This window comes from Pelmatolapia mariae, linkage group LG10_11, assembly GCF_036321145.2.
Source record: "Pelmatolapia mariae isolate MD_Pm_ZW linkage group LG10_11, Pm_UMD_F_2, whole genome shotgun sequence".
NCBI lineage: Eukaryota > Metazoa > Chordata > Actinopteri > Cichliformes > Cichlidae > Pelmatolapia > Pelmatolapia mariae.
The window spans coordinates 24700967-24723508 of record NC_086236.1 but is presented as its reverse complement, the minus strand read 5'-3'; the positions used below and the strand labels follow the sequence as shown (position 1 = coordinate 24723508).

The 22542-nt window shown below is 40.4% G+C and overlaps 1 protein-coding gene across 2 annotated transcripts; it reads left to right on the top strand.

Moving 5' to 3' along the window:
• The first annotated feature begins 609 nt into the window (after positions 1-609).
• LOC134636159 (transmembrane protein 164) lies at positions 610-21650 on the top strand. Of its 2 annotated transcripts, XM_063486010.1 has the most exons (7): positions 1422-1550; positions 4915-5020; positions 9487-9536; positions 11933-11999; positions 13705-13783; positions 17047-17147; positions 20207-21650. In XM_063486010.1, the coding sequence occupies exons 1-7, from the start codon at positions 1531-1533 to the stop codon at positions 20411-20413; spliced, it is 630 nt and encodes a 209-aa protein (XP_063342080.1). In that variant the 5' UTR covers positions 1422-1530; the 3' UTR covers positions 20414-21650. The 2 variants fall into 2 exon arrangements, with proteins under 2 accessions (XP_063342079.1, XP_063342080.1); XM_063486009.1 differs by lacking the exon at positions 4915-5020 and having other exon boundaries at positions 610-1550.
• The last annotated feature ends 892 nt before the right edge of the window (positions 21651-22542 follow it).

The following is a 22542-nucleotide window of genomic DNA, read 5'->3' as shown; positions in this document are numbered from 1 at the left end:
TCCCCACCATCACGTTCTGAGTGCTTGTTCATAAGGATCATGACTGGTACTCATCTTAAAAAAAGAAGCACATTGGGGACTATTTTTGTGAACTGGTGCCAAATAAATAAAGTTAAATAGAACTGAATTGAAAGCATTAGTGATTTGTACTGATAAAGCAACGGAGGCTTAAACAGAAACATTACTATGTCTGTATTGACTGGCTGTTAAATTTTTTCCCCTCCCAAATGCAACGAGATGCTTAGTGTTAAGTTTCCGTATTTTCCCTGAACGCCCCATCGGCAAGTGTCACGTGTGTCAAAGAAGAGACTGTTTTATGTGCCCTCAGAAGAGAGACTCAGGCAGTGTGCATATTCATTGAACCAATTTAATTCCTCGGGTGACTCAAACTTTTTTTTTTTTAGTTTATTTTGAGTTTTTTACTATTTAATTGCACATTCAAACAGTCGTAAATATCACCTGTGAATATCAAGTGATTAATAAGACGTAACAACATAGCTTAGATATACAGACATCAATATCTCGAACTTTAATATTGGCATATAATTGAACATGGTATCGATTAATTTGGAAATTCACATAAGAGGAAAACTGCATTCTTTTTTTCGTTTTGGATGTAAGATTTATTTATATTTCGACTTCCTTTAGCATTGTGATGAACCTGTAAGGCAAAACTCGGGGTCAAATCTATAACGTATACCTGTTCGTTTCAGTAAGGCTTGGTAGACGAGCTAGCTACCTAACGGCTGTCGGCGCTGTTGCTAACACATGCTAACTACACCCGCTCTCCAGCTTGATGTGACTGAAAGCTGATAGCCAGCGCACTGGCTTGCTTTGTATGATGCCGACTACAGTTTAACTGTCCATGCTAGCGAGCTAAGTGTGTGAGGAACGTGAAAGAAGAGAGGCTTGGCAGCACCCTCTAACACCACCATCACCACCGGCAGCATCCACGGGTAATCTTGACTACGGCTGTCTATTGTCGCTAGCTGAAGTTCCTCCTCCGTTTGTGGATGAGGTAGTTTAGCTAGCTCAGACGCACCGGGGCGGCAGTCTATACATGTCTATCTCTCGACCACGAGGCGAGCTGCGAAAGGCAAATCTTGCAGTTCATGTTTCGCCAAGAGGTCGGTGTGGCGTCTTTTATTCCATCCTGTTCGTATCTTTTCCAACACGAGAAGAGGAATATGTCCAGATATAACATATACAGCCTGCTGGACTGGATCTACGGCGGGGTGGACCCCAAGTTTGAGGGCAACGGGGGCCCCGAGTGTGCTGCCTTCCTCGCTCCACAGCAGCGCATCAGCGAGAGTCTGGTCATCGTCCTCATCTCCCTGGTGGAGATTCTGGTGGCACTGAAGAAAATAAACCTCTCCAAAGAGCTCAGAGTAGCCGGGAAAGACTGCATAAGGGCAAAGGAGGATAGTCTGGGCAAGAACCTGTTGCTGGTTGCCCTGTGCATGACTTTCGGAGTGGAGGTTGGCTTCAAGTTTGCAACCAAGACTTTGATATATCTGCTGAATCCTTGCCATGTCGTCACCATGGTGCAGGTAAGCATGACACAGGAGGGAAGAGCTGCTGTGTGCCCGTTAGGATTACGAGTATGACTAGTGGGGATTTATTAGAAGATGTCATCTTCTCTTCCGAGCTGTCCTGTCAGAGCTGATGGGTTGATGGGGTATAAATTGTAGTGTGCTGGCTGGACTTCGAAGGCCCGGTTTTCATTAACTGGTTATTGACCTGATCTCACCCATCTCCAGCTCTGGTGGAGCACCCTGATCGATATTTTGCAATCACTGTCTCCTAATGGCTTTATGGCGCCTTGAGATACATGAGCATGCTTTTTATTGAGCCATGCGAGGCTTAGAACAGGGGAAGTAATTATGAACTAATGTATGTAGCACATTTAAAGCTTTTTAATAAAGTAATAGAAGCAACTTGATTCTAAAAACCACAGTCAATTCGGTAGGAAAGTACAGGTTTGAGCCTTGTTTTGGAGTCTTGTTTGGACATCATTGTCCCGTGTGTTAGGGAGTTGGTCCTGTGCTGCCATGAAAGAAGACATCAAGTTCAGCCATTGGCTGTGAAACCAGAGCTGTCCCCCGTCGTTGTCTCCAAATATTATTTTATGAAGCTGTTGTATCAACAGCCTGTAAGCCGGTGAGGCCCATTCCAGCCTGAGGTGGATGTCAAACTCTTCAGATGGCTTTTTGACCTTTTTTTTGAATCAGCCAGTATAGGGAGCTGTGTCTTTGCTTTTATGTGTTAAACAACACTTAGATCACGAGTCAATATATGCAGTACCTGCATGTTTACACATGCAGGCTGCTTGATCTTCATGGTACATGACTGCTATGTGACAAGTTGCTGCAAACTATTCATCATGAAAATTGAAGAGTACAGCAAAGCTGATGTGCTCAAAGATGATGGATTTTTCAAGTTACAGGGAGGTAGCATGGGAACCAGTGGACACTGAAGAATTGCTGGCTGCGATGAAAAATTGACTGACTGTAGTAAAATGTCCTTGATGTAAGGGCGAGATATACAGCAGTGTATGTATTGTTAGTGTTAAATTTGGGGGTGATCAAATGAAGAAATGGGTTTTAAAAGGAAGTTTTACAGCTTTCTGAACTTGTGAAAATCATCTACGTATAGAACTCCCCCCCCAATCCAGTGGAGGGGTGGGTGAGGGGGTGTTGGCACCGGCACCAACTGATTATTTGTAGCAGGTGCTTGCTGGAGCTTGAATCTGATGTGGGGAGGAAAAAAAAGCTGGAAAAGAGAAGGCGTCATGCATTCCTGCATTCTTGCTTTATTAAAGGTAGTGCCTGTGGGCTCGGCTGTCTTTAACACTCTTCTAAAGAAATCGTGGCTTATTAATTAATTTATTTTTGTTTCATGCATGCATGAGCTCCTATCATGATCACACATTCCTCATGTTGCATCTCTAGTGTATGGGTGTGGTTTTAATCCCTTTCAGGCCTGATGGAAACCTCAGATAAAAACATCTAAAGAGCGATGCAGAGCTCTCCAAGCACCCATTTATTTCCTGTCTCATTTGAGCTTGTTAAAGCTGTGCATCTGGAAACAATAGTGAGTTTCAGTTCACTCTTAAGTACACTCATTGAGGAACGAACACCACCTCTGTGCTGTTGAAAAGAACATACCCTCTCGTTGCTACACTGCGTCAGTTTGCGTGCACTTCAGTGTTGTTATGTGGCAGCTGGTTTTCATGACTGTTAACCAAATCCACATTCTGAAGAGGACTGGCATTATTCTTGAAAACACAAATTTGGTGTGCTAGTGAGTTTGATATTATCCTTCACCGAGCACGAAGCAATGCGACTTTGGAAAAATGTGCCGCTTTTTGGCACAGTGATAGTATCTGTAGGTGGATGAATAGAGGCGGTGTCAGTAGGAGCGTTTACAGAACAGCAAGTATGAGCAAATATCAAGGTGAGAAAGCCCCACAGGGGATGGAGTTTAGTGTGTGATGACTGAGTACTTCACATCCAGCAGCATGGGTTTTTCATACATTTTCCACCACATAGTACCACAGCAGTCATCGTGGCACGCTGAGGGTCTTCCGACTGATCAGTTTACTGTTGTGTATTTCTGTTTGAGGCCAGCGGATATGGGTGTGGCTCCATAAACAACTAAATCAAATAATGGGTATATCAGGTTGGAGAGATAGATATATGGAGGGGCACGCACGTTATGTTTCTTCTATGGCTTGCGATTGGTGCTAATATGAAGACAATATGAACTTCCCCTGCCTTTTTATAGATTTCTAGGTTTCAGAACTAGCTTCCACAAAGATGAAGAACAAAGAGCTTGAACATAACAGCTATTAAAAGACCTATTATACAAATTTCCAGGTTCATAGTTCTGTGTTCTGCTTATGATGGACCTCTGTGCAAACTGTTCATCAGTCTGACCTTACTGGGGATTTACACTTCAATGGGGAATCAAAAAGGTCCACAAACACCATGAACCCAGGAGGAGAAAAGTCCCAGCATTTATTTTTGTTTGTTTCCATCACGTATAAAACACCGGGACACGACCACCTGGTAGTGTAGTAGTTAATGCCAGCACTGACAGCGGTCCCTCTGCTGTCTGAAACTGAAACGAGCCATTCTGTTTTTATCAACATAAAGACATTTTTTTCATTGGCTCTCCCTCATAAATATGTTTGTATGTGAGCCACCTGCAGCCCACTATCACCTTAAGTGGATCAAACCAGTGAAAATGTTTACACAGTAAGTCCCACAAATGTCTTCATATAAAAAGAGGTGCAGTTTTAATAACAAGTCTGTTTTTCTACATGACAGAGAAATTCTGCTGTAAATGAAAGAAATCTGTCAGTATTTCTGAGCTATAGCTCTAAGCTGTGTAAAATTACAAAAAAAATGTTGGTATCCAACTTTTTCTTAATTCACAGACACTGGATTCGCTCTGAAAATGGAAAACTATGTACTAAATAGTCATTATGTTATTTAAATATTTATTTGTTACTTCAGTGCACTATAAATGGCCATGCAGAAGGTCTTTATCAGTAGGAAAAGCTGTGGGGAAAAAAAATCCTATTTAGAAAATACAGTTAGTCCAAAATCCCTCTTTCACATTTTCCAGTGGGCCAGATTGGAGTCTTTGGCAGGCCAATTCTGGCCCCTGGGCCTTATGTTTGACACCCCTGGCGTAGAGCCTTGGATTCAGTCTGAGCTCTTTGCTTGTCATCATGAGTGTTCGGGGATAAAGGTTAAAGGCATTTACATCCATACAGTGTAACGTTTATACGCTGTCTAAATGAGGCATCGCCTGCCACTGGATTCTCCTTTTTTCTTTTTCTCCTTTTTTTTCACAAGTTAAAGACTCATGACCTTCTTTTATCAAGTGAACTTTCTTCCCTTGTAGATCTCGCCAGGCACAGCTGAACACGCAGCTAACAGATATCACATGGGCACGTGATAAATGTTGCCGTAGGCTGCAGGAAGCATCAAGTCATCTGTCTGCAAAGCAGGTATCTTGCATTTCTGCAGCAGCTTTGAATGGATGCACGTAGGTTGCCGATAAATTGATGTACCGCACTTCTAACAATCTGTGTATGGCAAAAATAATCAGCACCATTATAACAGATCATCGGCCTCATCGTTAGGTATAGCCACATTTAATGTAGCAGCTGTCGCAATAACCCTGAGCATCACAGTTTGTTTACTCGCGTGCATTACACTCTATGGTTGCACTCGTTCAAAGGAAGTCTGACTTATCAGCAATGAAGTCTTTCAATCTATAAATAAATCCTTTATCTTTCTATGCAAACAACTTTCAGCTGTACCCTTACCTTGACACAAGTTGGTACACACTGTGAAGGTAGTTTAAGTTTCCCCATCATATTCACCCATGCTGAACTATATTTGTCTGCAAGGTCATGTTCTCAAATTTTTTTGTTTATTTATTTTGTCTTGTTGAATGACTGCTTTCCCTTTTACTGCCTGTAATTCCAGAAAATGCTTCGAGTCAACACTACTTAATTATTGTTATTTTTTTTTTCTGGCCTTTTCCTTCTCCACTGCTAGTAGAAGGGCAACAGGAACCTGACAATATTTGGGGCACAATGTTCCAGCAAGCTGTACCTTGAGATAAAATTGTATTTCAGCTGTAAAATTAATAGGGAGAAGCAGCAGTTAGACTTAACAGTGTCTTTATTAGTACAACAAGAGCATCAAGGCTGGTTTGACTCATTACTGTGATTATACAAGTGGAGATAATTCTATTAACTTGGCGCTCTGAGCTTTCTTTGCAGTCTAGACAAAGGTGGCTGACCACTGACCAGGTCAGTGAGCACTCTAGTGCTTGTTATGGCTTCAGTTTTTTTTTTTCCCTGGCATTTATTTACATAGTCATATTTATTTCCTCATATTAGTTCTCCGCATTGTGGACACTCTGCTCCTTTTAGCCATGGGTGCACCGCTGCTCTGCACAGCCAACAGCAACATGCCTGGTTCTCCGCTCATCCACTTAAATATAAAATATTAAATATGAAGTTAACTATAGTTCCCTGTATGCTAATCCTATCAATTGCTTAATCTAGCTAGTTCTGGCTAACTTTAAGGCCTTGATATCAAAATATGTTTAAACAAATACCCTGTTGCTAGGCAACCAAGGATGCCATGAGCATTTTTCATTGATTTCTATGGGTGTCAAAATGACTCTTTTAGCAGTTCTTTGTTTCCTGCACACCTTGAAATTCACTATATGATGAATGAACCCATTTTAGAGTATGAAATCTGACACGCTGGTATTTTTATTTTGACAGAATTACATGGCTTTGAAAATGACAAGGGTTCTATGATATGGGATCATTTTGATGCACTTGGTCAGCTACTCAGCACACCCAGCAAGACGATTATAAAACACAATAGGGCAATACTTGTAAAGAAAGGTAGACAATAGGTGTGGTTGACGACTACAAAAACAACCACTTGCAATGCGTTGCTTATTGAGCACATGACGCACTGTCATGTGTTCCCTACAGAGAAATCCTACAGCTGTAAACTGTGTAATAGACCACAAAGAACAAACTGGACTTTTTACAGATTAGCTTCACCAACTTTAGCTTCAGTGCATCTGAGGAGTGGGCCCAGTTCCAGTGTTGTTAATCCATCCTACAGCTCAGGTAACAAAACAGGCTTTCATATTAATTATGAAAAACTTGCTTCACACAATTCCGTCAGCACACTAAATAGTTAACCAGCCCAGTTTGTTTCCTTTCAGCGACAGAGCAAAATTCACACTGCATACCAATCTTTCTTTTGTCACTGAACTCGCCTCCTGGAAGGTTCATGGTCACAGCTCTGTCAATGTTCACAGCAATCAGGAAGTCATTTCCTGTCAATGCCAATTAACTCAATGAGCATCGAAGAACATGCCAGTGACGACGCACGGGAGAGAACTGCGTTTCCCGTTTGGACCTGTCAGACACCTGAAGCAGGAAATAAAAATATCTAGTACCTGCTTATTAATTGATGGCCTTTCTCAGAGAGCGCAAATGTGATTCATTTCTGTACCTTTTAGTTTGTTCAGTGAATAAATGAACGTCAGATCTGGCATTAACTGACACTTAATTTTTACTGTGCATACCTAATTTGCATATTTTTGTACTTGCATCACAGCAGATTTAAAAAAAAAAAAAAAAAGAAAGGAGGGGAAAAAAGTATAATCTATTTAATAGAAGCCCAGGACTTCTTTGAAAATACACAGAAGTCACTGGATTACATTTAAGTAGTCCTTCTCACCTATAAATAGGATCATGACTTCTTGGGCCAGTGTCCCACGCAGGGATCAATCCTAGTTATAGGCTTAAGTGGGATTTTTGAATTAGATTAACTCAGAACGTCTTTCCCTCAATACTTCTTGGATCAGACCCAACCTTAGCATAATTTCAAATGAACTCAACTTATTTTGATTGAGGAATATTAGTGTCCATCCAAGGTTGGAGTGCCAGCATGACCACATGATTTTTATTTTTTTTAAGTTTTCTTTTAATTTTTCTTTTCTTTTTGCTTGCATAAAGTCAACAATCAGAAGTGTTTATGGGCTAAATCTTCTTGCTCAGTAATTTGCATGAAATCCATTTCTGAGTCTATTCTCTTGTGTGCCGTTAAAGTAGAGCTAATGGCACCGCTGGAGCCAAGACCTTTATTGCTGCCACATACAGAAAAGCATCCACTTACTTTGCTTAAAAATGTGTGCAAATACAACCGTTTATAACATTTGACATTTTATAATATTATGTTAATGTTATTTGCTGAATGTTGACTGTCAGGTTTTTTTCTTAGTTGGCTCGTACTGCAAAACTATGGAAGTTGTTGTTATAAGAAAAATACTTCAACGAATGTTGTGAATCATATACTTATATCCTTCACGGCATTAATGTTCAAATAAAACAATACTTTGCAGTGAAGGCTACCCTAACAGTCAAGCAAGGAGTGACAAACATAAGAAGGACAAATTTAATGTTCTCCTCTGATTCTGTGATGCAAAAAGTGAACAAGATCAAGCCGTTACAAATAAGTAAAGGATCAGAGGGTAAAGTGACACTAACGGCAAAAGTGTAGCGTTACGCTAGCAATTAACAGGTGCCATCAACTGGTGATTGGCTGAAAGGTGATGGAGAAAATGACGGCATCACTGCCACGCTCAGGCAAAATATTAAATCGTCACATAATATCAAAACTGATTGACACAGAAGTGTTCATATGAGACTGAAATGGGCTAAAGAACCTTTACATAATCTGTACAACCAATTATATGCGACATTTATTTGATAATAGCTCGCAACTCTATGGCATGTTTATTTTATAACGACTTCTTATTCATTTAAAATGAGAGACTTGAGGGCTCCAAGTTGCAGAACGTTGTCTAATTGCTTTGATAACTCAGACATGAGACAAATTATCAAAGTGACAACGTTTAACTGCCAGCAACGTATCGCCAACCCCTGTTTACAATGGAGGCTGACAGTAATAACATCTGCAGGAACCAACAAACTGTCAGCTTTGGCAAGCACGTTTTATCGAAGGCAAAACATTTTCACGCATTGTTTCCCTCTCGTGACTTTAATGTGGTGTTTTAAAACGCAAAACGTGACTCACGTGTTAGAATGAGGGGAAAATATGTAGAAAAGACTGAAGATGTAAATATAACTATGAAAGTCTGAGTGTTTTTTAATAGTCCCACACACGCTGCAGATTAATAAAGTTGATAGGCTTGCCGCAGATCAATCCCGGAGACACATTTAAAACAAAAAACAAACCAAATATAACAACTGTGTGTTTGGAGAATGAATCTCGGGTCAGTTTCTTTCCTGTAATTCTGTTTCCAGCCTTCAGGCAAACCAAGTTTTTCTTGTGTCAGATGGTGTTTTGAACAAATTCCTGTTTGAACTATTCTCGGGGCCCAGTAGCCCAATCACCAAGGACAGATTGCAGGCTGTCTTTTGATCCACTCTCCTTTACAAGAATAAAGTCAGATTGTTGGTAGAAATCATTTTTGGCAATGGAAATATATCAGGAAGTCACTTCTCCCTGGCTTCAGCTTTGTTTTCAAATGCTGCCTACCTTTTCTTGTGAAAGCTGACTTCCAAGTAGTGAGCTGTAAACTGAGATTGTTTAGCATGAAATCAGATCATTAATGCCAACACCCAGCAGCTCTAATGCCTCAAATTCCATCCTAATTGTGGGCCTATCCTCTTGTCTGAACCTCTTCTATGTTTTTTTTGTTTTTTCACAGACCTCACAGTTGCCTTTGGGATGTTCTGTTCAATGCTTCTGCTCTTATGTTAGCACAAACTTGTTAAAGCAGTTCATTTTTCTCTTGCAGAACTCGGAGCTGAAAGCTCTTAAAAGCCTTCGAGCTGTTCCATAACAACCGTATGAGCTTAATGCAATAACGTCGTTGCTCATTTCTCTCTGCTTTCCTCAACAGATCTTCCTGCTGGCCTGCCCGCCATGTAAGACAGCTATGGTTGTGTTCAGGTGAGCGTACGTGCACTCCTGGGTTCTTCCTGTTTAGTGTTTTCAACTTGTCGTCTACATTTAAATTAAACTTTAAAGGTCTGAATTGGCAAAATATAGAGTTTTTAGTGCAGACTGTAGAAAGGCCACGACTGCCATATGAGCCGCTTGCCCTGCTGAATGTAATGTCTAGTGACTGGGCAGACAAAGCTCATGGTTTTTTGTTTTCATATAATCCAAATTGTGGTTGACGTTGATTGTAATTACTTATTGGTTTCCCCCATAGTAAGCAGTTGTATAGTAATGTATTTGTTTGGGTTTATAGTCTCCTCTTCAACAACTCATCTGGTCTGAGCAGTTAATTATTCAGGAGAAATGACTCTGGTTTTGCCGGTGGGAACACGATGTGGGATTTACTCAGAAATAAATACAAGCAGGGTCACTTTCTGTTCCAGTAGCCCACGGGAGCCTCACAGTGTACCAAGTCATAGCAACTTTATGAAACCACAAAAAGCTGGTTCTTACATGGAATAGAAATATGAAACATTCCCCAATAAATATCCAATCGTTTGAAGAATTACTGAACTGCCAACATTATTTATCCACCAGGTCAAGATGTTCTTTCACATAGTAGGCTAGTTCATTTGTTGTCGTAACAACGTGTTTTAATTGTCTCATTTATGTAAGACATAGAGTCATAACCTTTTGTTCGAGGCGCTTGTCATTTGTTTGTGTAAACATGGCATTTTACTCTATGATGGTGGTGTGGAACCAGGCCCACTAACTGAAACATGCAAACCTCAAGTTTATTTCACCACATTTAGAGTTTCAAAGTGACTGCCGTGTAGAATGCCCCAACTAATTCTGCTACCCACCAAAGAGGGTTTGGTCTTCTACCTGCAATGAGCACAGCACATAACAAGTTTAAAATAGATCCTTTTTTATTATTTTTATATTTGACATTTTTGATGTGCTACATTTCCTGTGACTGCTTCACAATAACAGTCACCGTGCCTTTCTGTAATGTGAAGTAGTAGCTGCTGGAAACATTTGCTTGTTGCGTGTAAAGCTCAGATTCTCCTGCAGTAGCAAATGGTAAATCTATGTTTAAGATTACATCTTTATCCCTCTTATGTATGAAGGCAATTCAACAAGCACTGGACTGTACTTGCCAAATAAAAATTATAAAATTAGCAGGAGCAGCGTCATATTAAATTGGTGTAATAGTTACTACATAAAGTAGAAGTTTATGCTACAACAGTATCAGAGGTTCAGGTCTTGGCCTATGTATTAATATGACATGGAGTGACATGCAATTAATTACAGTGGTGGAAAAATATAAGCTCGCTAATGCTCGTTACGCTTTGTAAATTTTGAATTTGAATGAACCGCTTTTCAGAAGCATCCAGCAGCCCCCGAGAGTGACAGCCGGACTTATTTGAAGCGGCATTACTTCGGCACTGCTGTTTTCCCGGCGACCTTGTCTGTCACAACAGTTATTTTGGCTCATTTGACAAAAAGAGCAGTCACAGGAGATAGATGGAGCTCCACACTCTGACACACATGCTTCTTGGCTTCTGTTCTGTATTTGGAGCCTCTTAACATCAATGTTAGTTCAAAAGACACATTTTTCCTTATGCTGGGTTTATTTATACAGGTTTACTAAATAAGCATCGCAGCTCCCACTAGGAGCAGATAGGCTATATGTGTGCGCTGGATGGTGCAACTAAAAGCTTAAAACCAAATTATACTAATTAGTCTGAATGAGTAGATGGATGCACTGATTTGTTAAATCGTGACATCAAAGCATATTTATTTTGAGAGTGATCGCCTGAAACTTTACTGACCTGCCTTTACACAATAAGCGCTCCCACAAGAAATTGACCCTGACAAAGAGTAAGAGACAGCTGCTGCTAACAGCATCAGGGAGGAGTCTGATTGGTTTTCGGCAACATGGGATAGAATCTAAACTGTCCTCCACCTGTTCCTCTGTCCCTTATATCAGCTGTAATTGATTCATATGTCAGTAGTGGCAGAGTTTTCTATGGGTTGAATGCTTTGGGGAGGGCAAATGGCCTGCAGAAGTCAAGAGGGGAGTGTAGTAATAACAGCCCTTTTTTTTTCTTCCCCCCCTCTCCTATTCTGTTTTTTCCTCTTTTCTTTCATTGATGATAAATCTGAAAGAGATGCTTTAGACAGACTCACACTTGTTAGAAAGCCTTTATTGTTTTAACCATAGCTCAACCCCGGTAACTTCTCTCCTCTGCGCTGCTCTGTGTCTGGGGAGGGAAGAGAGCAAAGTGAAACCAGAAGGGCAGGAGAGAAACTAACATGACTCAGAAAGGTTTACACAGATTAGGTAAATAGCAAGTGACCTTGTAGGTATTTTTAATGTCTGTCATTTTTATTGTTTTCAGGCTGCAGGTCCACATGTTGAATGGCGCATTACTGGCTTTAATGTTCCCTGTAGTCAACACCAGACTGGTAAGTAGACCGTGATCTCAGATCTCATTTATGAACAGCCCTCTTCTAGCCTTTGTTAGGTCTCCAAGGTGAACAAGGTTAAGTGTCGCACTCATTGAGCAGCTAAACGAATGTTATCACTTACCTCTGGAACGGCGATGTTGTGTTGAACAAGACTACACTGTGTCTGTGCAGGTATCATTGGTTTTCTCTATAATATTGTAAGCTCTAGAACTTACTGTGTAAAGAGACCTATGATGATGATTATGTTATGATTTGGCGCCGTATAAAACAATTGAATTAAAATTGAACGCTCTGACTCACTCAAGCTGCGCCTTGAGTGAGTCGGAAAACCTCGTGCAGGAGAGATTTCACAAATTTAAACTTGATCTGTTTGAATGAAGTCACTTTGGTAAGTTTTAAACTTAAACGCAGCATAGCCATTAAGACTAAGTGCTTTTCCTTTTATAACAGTTCTCACAGAAATAAGGCTGAGCTGTTCTGCCATATCCGCAATTCCCTATCAGATAAACTTGTTTTTCTCAAGCAGGGAATGAAGGCTTACACAGCTGTTTTGCATTTTATAACATCAGTAAACTTTATATCAGTATTTCTTACAGAGCACAGTAAACTATGATTGCACCCTGAACATTACGTGCCTGCCAACCAACAGGAAAAGAGGCAGTTTACATCAGTCACTTGTAAATTAAAAAAACACTGTGGACAAAGATCTCATGTGTTTCTTAAGTTATACCATTAAAGGGAACCCATATTATGCTTTTCTTTATTTGATGTCTCATATTAAACCTAGCACCTGCTCCCTTTCGTGGTCGACACAGTGGATCATCTGTCTCCATCTAACCCTGTTCCTACCATTCTCCTCGGTCACACCAACCCTTTACATGTCCTCCTGCTTTACATCCATAAATCTTCTCTGTTGCCTTTTCCTGCTGCCTGACAGCAGGACAAACAAAGGGTGTTGCCATATTCAACATCTGTTGTTCAGTATTTGTACTATCTGTCCTCTGCACATATCCAAACCATCTCGGCCTTCCCTCTCTAACTTTTGTCTCTAAGATGTCCATGAGATTCACTTGTTTCTAAACGATCCACTCTGCTCACTCTCAGTGAAATTAATTTTAAAGTCTTGGGCTCTGCCGCTCTTCCTGCGGTCTTTTTGGTTGTGCTACTGTTTCTAAACCAGACATCATAGCAAGTCTGACTGCAATCTTGTAAATCTTCCCTTTCACCTGTGCTGCCATTCTTCTTTCACAAATCACCGCGACACTCGTCTCCACCCACTCCACCCAGAGTTTTTAAAAAAACAACAAAAGAACCAAGGTCAACATATGTACAACGTAATCCCTGAGAAAGCTCTGACTTCAAACTGCTGTAAACACTCAAGTTTCATACATTTTTTTTTAAATTATTATTATAGATTTTGTATGATGACAGTGATCATTAATGAGGCCATACATTGTTAGAAGAAAGGTGCCTTATAAAGGCAGCTAAAATAGACAGACGGTGTACCTGCTGTTCTTCCATCTCTTTATTCACTTGAGTAATGTTGTCTGTCATGGTTGCTTGTTAAGCAGTAGCATAGCTGGTGACTGTGAGGCCAGTGGTCTGTAAGATTTCAGGGCCCAGAGCAAGTTGGGGGGCTGTTCTGCTGTATCTGGGTGCTGTAAAAGAATTAAAATGGTTTGTTTGCTTTTCATTTTCTCAGCTGCCATTTGAGAAAGAGATCTATTACATCCAGCACTCCATGATGTACCTGGTGCCTGTTTATCTTTTCAGGAAAGGAGGTAGGTGTTTCTTCATTCTGACTTTTCACATGTCAGCTGAGCAAAGTGATAATATTTCCATGGATGGATTCACTTTTTGTCTGTGGCATTTGAGATGCTGTGGATACCAGCTTTTTGTTTTGTCTGTTCAGTGTCTGTTACTGAAAGATTGTTTGGTCATTTCCACTTACATAGATGATACTGAAGAGCAACTATAAAACCAGTTTAACTAAAAGGAGTTATCTAAAGAGCTTGGAAAGAAAAGCGTCTGGACTTCTTTAAGTTGCTTGAAGACGTTTCACCTCTCAACTGAGAAGCTTCTACAGTTCTAAGTTCAAATGGTGTCAAATCCCAGATTTAACATGTGTCCTAGGGGAGTGTCCCCCCCAAGAGGGTCATGAACTCCCTGTTGATCCTCTACCTAATCACACGAGATGTGAAAACGGGTGTAGGTCACAATCAGCCAAGGTTTCGGGTGAACCCGCTATAAAAACCTAGCTCTTTAGACTACAATGACCTGGATGACATAAAAGGAGTCATATACAACCATATACAGGACGCCCTTTAATACAGCTAACTTTCAAACAGCACTACTAAATTGCTCAATCTCCATATAGCAGATTTCATACTGCTTATGGATGAAAGTACTGCACCCCTTACACACTACATCTTTAGGAACTGCCATTGGTGCTTAATGTCAGAGAAACCCATACTACGAAACACCAACTGCAGTTTCTGTGCTGACGATAATGTCAGAGGTGGTTTGGGACTCTACTGCTGGCTGACATGATAACTGCAATTTTGACAGCAAATTTTGATTTAGTTAGGACCTATTTGGACCATTACAACACACACACACACAGGCAGATCAAATGTGCTCATCCAACCTTACAGTACAAGAAGATCACTTCCAAACTTGTCCTTCCTTTCAACACAACTTGATTATATCTGATTGGATTGCATCTCTCCAGAATATTTTCGTAAAATATTTAATCACTGAAGTGTCAGTACATTTCAGCATAGTTTTTGCCCTCCTACATTTGTTTTTATTTAGCTATCTTCTTATTTTCGCCCAATGATAAAAGTCATAGACAAAAACTATGACGAAAATCATTGGTCAACAAAATTAACAGTGGTGTCAGAAGAGCGTTGGTGAATTTTGCATATAGTGTATTTCAACAGTTGTGAACCTCACTCTGTAACTTGGCATGGGCTGAAGTTTCTGTCGCTCCTAGATGCAATAAGACCTTTTACAGGTAACTGTGAAATTTCATCCCTCCCAGACATTTCAAACACTGACTTGTTGCAACGGTGGCTTCATATTACAACAGAGCGAGTACAGAGCTCTTTAAAACAACCTGTTTTTCTGCAAGTGTTTGTATATGTGGTAATGGGTGCCAAAACACCTGAATTTCAAAGATTAAGAGACTTTGTCCCCCTTGTCCATGTGGTGTCCAGACTGACAATGTCTATGGTAAACCTTCGTGCTTACTTGTAATTGTCCACTAAGGGAAAAAACAGTGTGTCCAAGCCATGTGACTGCACAACTTTGAAAAAGTTTCACTGACAGTTATTTTGTTCACACACCATCACTTGAACCTAACCACCAATCCCCATCCCTTCATGGCAGATGCCTACCCCTCCCTGAGCCACCTTCTGCCAGGTGGTTTTCATCCTTAAAAGGGAGTTTTTCCTTCCCACTGTCGCCAAGTGCTTGCCCATAGGGGGTAATGTTTTTTGATTAGGCTTTTCTCTGTATTATTGTAGGGTCTTTACTACGTAAAGCTTGAGGCCACTATTGTTATGATTTGATACTGTATTAGTTAAAGTTTAACTGAATTATTGGACTAATTTTGTGATTATTTGGCAACAGTAGGTCTATTATGCATTAGACATTATTGAAAGCTCAATAAAGCACAATAGAGAGCCTTTGAAAGCTGGATATGGTCTTGGGTATAATAAAGCTACCAGGTTATAGTTTCTGATTCTGGACTTGGTGAGTGATGCCTTGTTTTTTGTAGCTCATGGTGATCCACATTCAGAAATGCTCAGTTATGTTTACTCTCTGGAAGTTTCACTTCTAGTTTGTTAACTAGTCTTATTTTATTGTTGTGTGCCTCTTTTTGATTTTGCCAATCTCAGTAAACTATTTAACATGGTTCCTAAAAATTATTTATGCAGCGTGTTGTGAATGCAGACAGATTTGAACATGAGCACAGCTCTTACTGAAGACATCTGAGCTGTTAAAACCCAGGGGTTGATAAAAGGAATTAAATGAGTGAGTCTAAAGCAGGACATCAGTGGGAGCAACGTTTATTCAACTTTATTCAAACCTTGATCTGTAAGCACAGATGACAGTTCATCTTGTTTAACTGGTAAAACTGACATCGATGCAAATTTTCAAGCTTGTAACCCAGTAATAGAATAGAAGTGCCTGATCATGTTTATTAGTAATGTAACAGTAGAGCTCAACAGATGTGGTTATTTTCTTGCCTATGCAAATCCAATTCCAGAAAAGTTGGGATGCTGTTTAGCATATAAATGAATGCAGAATGCAATGGTTTGCAGACCTCAAAGCTGTCATTTCTTCACAGTAGAACACATTTTAAATTCACACATTTTACATGTGAAAAATATTAGCTCATTTTAACTTTGATGGCAACAACAAAAAGTGAAAATGGGCAGTGGTTCTCCATTTTGCGATAAACTGCATTTACAAATTGTGGAAGAATTTCAGAGTAATGTTTCTCAGTCATCTACAGTGCATCTCTATTATCAAAAATTCAGAAAATCTAGAGAAATCTCTGTGCGCAAAGAACACAGAAAACCAATATTAAAGCCTGTGATCATCATTCCCTCAGTGTGCATTGCATTATAAGCAGGGATGATCCTGTCAGACTGTAATTTCTGTCCCATTCACAAATGCAGCTTAAAGCATTAAATTGCATTATATTTACAGCATGCCAATATCTTCAGAATTACGGTTGTACAATTAGAGCACATTTGATGCGACTCCCTGGTACTTGTCCTCCGAATGTCAGCAATGAGCAAACAGGAAAAGCCAGTTTGACACCATATCCTGTTTCTTGTTTTTTCTGCGGTTCCACTTTCTCTCTATAAACTCTGCTGACGTGTTAAGGACACATAAAAGAGGAAGTGTATAGAAATAGCTTTTGGTTCTTCTCTAGTTTACATGTCGTTATCAAACAGGTGGCCAGAACTGGCATATATGACACATTTTGTGTGTTTGCTGTCTCTTTCACTCAAAGTGTTTCTTTTTGCAGGTGTGTACAAGCCTGAGCCTCTGGGAGATATGTGGTGGGCTGTGCTCTCTACAGGCATCCTGTTCTTCTATCACTTCACCTTCCTGCAGCTCCTTGGCCTGGTAAGATAGAGCCCTCTGCTGGACACTGTGTGCTATTTCACTATATTTTTATTACACCATCACTGCCTTAGACAAAGTTGTGGTAAACAGGAATATTTTACAAGCTTTACAATTTAAAAAAAACAAACTGAAATTGCAGGTTTTTGTCTTTAAAAAAAATAATAACATAAACCTAAAAAATAGTTACACAAGTACAGAGGAAAAAAATATTTCAGCATTGGCCTAGACGGTTAAGTTCTAAGCTTAATGAGCAAGCCCTTGTGAAAATACTAGATATTTTTGTTTAGAGTTCACAGTGTAGCTAGAGCTGTTCATCCATTCACCCATCCACTCTGTCATGGGAGGGGTTGGAACCTGTCTCAGCTGACATTAGGCGGGGTACACCCTGAGCAGGTCAACACTATCGCAACCATTTACTCTCATATCCAACTTAAAATGACCAACACGCATAACTTTGAACTATGGGTGAAAACCCACACGAGGAGAACATGCATAAAAGCTGAAATGCTGACAACTGCGTACCTCTGCCAATCAGCGCTATTGGTCAATTTAAAAATGAAGAAAATGTATATTTGGATTTAAAATTATGGCCCTTATCTAGAGCTAAAAAACATTACACACTGCAGTTGATAAAGTGGAGCTTAGTTAAGTACTCTGGGTGATTTCTCATTGAGCAACATGCATTCTTTTCCCCCAATATGTCCTGGATAGTTAATCATCTGTCCATTTTTGGATTGGTCTGCAGCAGACAGCTAAACGGAGACAGCAGGTATAATCGTTGTCATGTTTTTAATCCATGCGTGCCTATAAGGAGTGCCATCAGGCCCATGCATGTCTGAACTGGTCCCCACAGTGATGCACACATGTTAGGCCTGTTTCTGAACATGCAACGTGCCTATGAACACCAACAAACAACCTCTTTTTTTCCCATTTTACAAAGTTAATACTTAAATTTTCACAGAAATAATTTACAATAAGTAAATATTAAAACCGAAAGAGCTGATTCAGATCATTTTATATCAACTTGTACGAGCAAACTGTAGGTGCATTTCCTTTATACTACTCATAAAAATAATAAGTGAGTAATAAAAATAAACTAAACAGGGTGTCACTGGGGTAGAAAGGGAAGAGTGAGGTTTATTTGTAATAGAAGCAGGAAAATTTGGCAGGCGTAGGCTTCTGAGCGATGAGGGCCAAACTGTGACAGCACAGGCTCAGAGCTTCATGTGGACTGTTGTCAGGATGCTGTTGGTAATACTTATCAAAATTCTTCAAGGAAGGACAACCTGTGTACGAGACAGTTTCATGACAACAAGAGCAACATGGGTAGTGCGAACTCTTCCCATATACATTGCTCATTTTCACTCACATACAGACAGGTATGCACTTACTGGTCACTTTGTTAATTACACGGTCAGACACCCTTTTGCCTTCAGAACAGACTTAATTTTTCATGGCACAGCTTGAAAAAGGTGCTGGAAACATTCCTCAGAGAGTTTAGTCCATATTGACAGGATAGCATCACACAGTTGCTGCAGATGATACAAATATTCTGTTGTATTAAATCCCAAAGGTTCTCTATTTAACTGAGATCTGGTGACTGGAGGCCAGTGAGTACAGTGAGCTCATTGTTGAAGAAAGCAGATTATGGGGTACGCTGTGATTATAGAAGGATGGACACGGTCAGCTCCCTGTTTGGCTTGTTCATGCAGGCTGTGGTGTTTGAATCATGCTCACTTTGGTACTAAGGGGCCCGACCTGTGCCAAGAAAATATCCACACCATTACAGCACCAGCAGCCTGAACCACAGAGTCTGCTAAAGTCTGACTCTACCATCTGAATGACACAGCAAAAATCAAGAGATCAGACCGTGCAGCGTTTTTCTAATCTTCTGTCCAGTTTTGTTGTGCCTGTGAGAATTGTAGCTTCAGTTTCCTGATCTTAGCTGGCAGCAGTGGTAGCCCATCCGGTTAAAGGTTTGACATGCTGTGCGTTGAGAGATGCTCTGCTGAATACCTACAGTACAGCCATTCTCCTCTGACCTCTGGCATCAATGACACATTTTCACCAACAGAGCTGCTGCTCACTGGGTATTTTCTTCTTTTCAGACCATTCTCTGTAAACCCTAGAGATGGCTGCGTGGGAAAATTCCCAGTTAGGTCAGCAATTAATGAAATACTCAGACCAACCAGTCTGGCGCCAACAACCACATTCAAAGCCACTTAAATCACCTTTCTTCCTCATTCTGATGCTACGTTTGAACTCAAGATTGTCTGTACCATGTCTACATGCCTAAATGGTATTGAGCTGCTGCCACCTGATTGGCTGAGATATTTGCATTAATGAGCAGTTGAACAGGTGTGTGTGTGTGTGTGTGTGTGTGTGTGTGTGTGTGTGTGTGTGTGTGTGTGTGTGTGTGTGTGAGAGAGTGTGAGATATTACCACCTAATTATTGATGATCCACTGATGCTCCCTGTTTGGCTTGTTCACGACTTTAGAGTTTATACTAAAAATTATGCAGCCTGTTGCCTCCAAATTGATCTCCTATTTTGGACCAACATTCAGTTTATTTTCTGCTGGATGCAAATCATCATTATTCCCTAACAGCATAGCAATTCATCAGCTTTAAGTTCCAGGGTGTTTCTGGCACAAAGAGGGCAGAGAGTAGCCGCTTGATTGAAAAATGATAGTACAGAGTAATCAATTAATTCTGATTGTAAGGACCACAGTGCTGATGTTTGTCTTTTCTAGCATGTGCTGAATAAATGATTGTAAAACCACTGAAAATCTTTAGTAATTACAATGATATGAGTCATTCAACAGCCGGTTAATAAGTTATGGAGGATTTCCAGGCAATGAAGTCTGACATCAGGCAATTAAGTGTCTGCTTTTTGGAGCTGAAATCTATTGGAAGAGAATGATTGTAAAGATATGTATAGCACAGTCAACCATAATGTTTCCTTAAAAAAATTAAAATAATGAATTATCCACTGGATAAATTTGGATTCATATTGGCATCAAATTAGGTCTTACTCTGTCTCGTCTCTGCTCTCCTCCAGGCGACTGAGGTCAACTTGAATAACATGCTCTGCCCGGCTGTGTCCGATCCATTTTACGGCCCTTGGTACCGGGTTTGGGCGACGGGCCACCAGACCTTGTTGACGCTCATCCACGGGAAGCTCCTCACACTCCTCTCGCAGCACAGCGGCACCGCCTGCAGATATCTGCTGGACACACTCAGACTGCGCAGCAAGAAAGTTGACTGAATGTCCACGAAGCCTTTCACTCCTTTTACTCCAAATGCCTGCTTTTACAGTGGCGATTTTTTTTTTCTTTCTTTTTAAATCAACATTTTAATGCATCTTTTAAGACTTGTTTCACAGAAACAAGCGAGCATTTCAGGGCCAGTGAATCTTCGTGTCATTCTTTTAGCGTTGTAGTTGGCTTGCATGCACAAACGTACCGGGCATTTTAAAGCTGGCACTTAGAATTGTGGCGTTGGCCAGATTTTAGCCCTCATTCGCTTTTTTTGTTTGTTTGTTTTTTATTTTCAGAAATATGTCAGCAAATTTGTGGCAATTACTCCAGCTGCTTCTTTTTAAGCTTTGAGGACAGAGAATAGGGGTCACCCAAATGTCACTACTGATCTCCAGCTGTTACACTTTTCTGATTGTTGTCGGGGGGGTTTTAAAGTTGCACTAGATCATTTGTTAGCGAGTTTATTTGCTTCAAACTTGAACTTTGAAGCTGAATGAAAATCTGAGCTGTTGTAAAAGTTACTGCCTGTGTATAGCGTGAGGATTTCTGTTTGATACGTATGAGCACCTCTCAGTGTTGTCACGACTGAAAGCTTTCTGGCGTTCTTCTGTTCTCACTTGACTCCACGGCTGTGCAGGTTATGAAAGCATCGCCGTGGAGGTTTCTTTTGCCTTTCTGTCTCCAACTTGTTCAGATCATTCCAGTTGTGATAATCAGGGGACAGGAGGGTGTATTACATGCTGCGACTCAAAGCAGTGAAAGAGGATCCAGAAATCTACACTGGGATGTTAATATTATCTCTGTGAAGGAGTTTTTTTGTTTTTTAATCTTTGTTTTATTGTGCTGTTAGACCATAATAAGTGAGGTATAATCTTGAGTGGGATGAATTTGGTGTTTCCCAAGATAAAGTGTCTTTCTGGGTTGGATTAATGTATCTTACAAAACATCCATTCTCTCCACCGCAACTGTAACGAGCCACACTCCAGTTTGTATTTTAAGAAATGCATCTGATGTTCTGCATGAAGTCACTGTGGGTCATTTATTCATGGCCTGTTTGAAAGGAAGTATTAACTGATAAGTTAGAAGATGTCAGTCTTGGTATGTATCATTTCAAATATGAGGGATGTGTGTATATTACTGTAGCATATTCTAAACTTCACTGCAAAGAAGGGATAAGAGGAACTTTTGTATTTCTATCAGTTTGAGTGTATGTGCTGTATTGAAAATAAAGGTGATTGTAGCTGATCAGTTCTCCTTGTATGTTTAAGCATGTATTTTTGCCTTTAACCATGTTGCTTGCGTTAGTATTAAATCTGACTTTATTCTGCTGACGACCAACAGATATTACCACTTTGTCTCCGTTAATACCGTGATCATGAATTGGAGCTCGCCAAATAGACTGGCATTGTGGGAAATGTGCATATTGTTACAAAGAGCTGAGAAGATTAAGAGGATTTGCCATGCAGCCAGCATGGAAATAAAAAGGTATCTAAGCTCTACACTGCAGAAAATGCCCTGCTTCAAACAATATAAATTATAATTCAGGATTTCACACCACAGCGCTCATGCTGATAATTAGGTCCGTAGTTTTTTGTGGGAATTTTGGACTGTAATGCATATTTTTAAAAGTTTTGCCTCTGTGCACCGTTACAGTGGATTTTAAATCAAGTGTAATGGAAGTAGAGACTTTTAGCTTTAATTTAAGGTTGGCTAATACAAAATTTGCATCAGTTGTTTAGGAATTTTTGCAGAACTGTGCGGACTCTTTTTGTCTGCCACATTCTAATCTGACTTTTATTTTGGAGCGGTTTACACCTTGTTTTTACATTTATGGGGCAGGACGGTGGTTAGCACAGTTGCCTCACAGCGAGAAGGTCCTGAGTTCAATTCCACCATCACGCCAGGGCCTTTGTGTGGAGTTTGCATGTTCTTTCCGTGTTTGTGTGGGTTCTCTATGGGTACTCCGGCTTCCTCCCACAGTCTAAAGACATTCAGTTAGTGGGGTTAGGTTATTGGAAACTCTAAATTAGGTGTGAGTGCGAATGGTTGTGTGTGTCCAGGCGACCTGTCCAGGGTGTACCCTGCTGGGATAGGCTCCAGCCCCCCCCCGCAACCCTGAAAAAGGAGACGCGGAAGT

What these genes read in the sequence shown, in the direction of transcription:
- LOC134636159 (XM_063486009.1), top strand. Translation starts at nt 1,113, where the DNA reads ATGTTTCGCCAAGAGGTCGGTGTGGCGTCTTTTATTCCATCCTGTTCG. An exon ending in ATGTCGTCACCATGGTGCAG is followed by an intron (nt 1,551 to 9,486) that starts GTAAGCATGACA and finishes TTTCCTCAACAG; the next exon opens with ATCTTCCTGCTGGCCTGCCC. An exon ending in TTATCTTTTCAGGAAAGGAG is followed by an intron (nt 13,784 to 17,046) that starts GTAGGTGTTTCT and finishes TTCTTTTTGCAG; the next exon opens with GTGTGTACAAGCCTGAGCCT.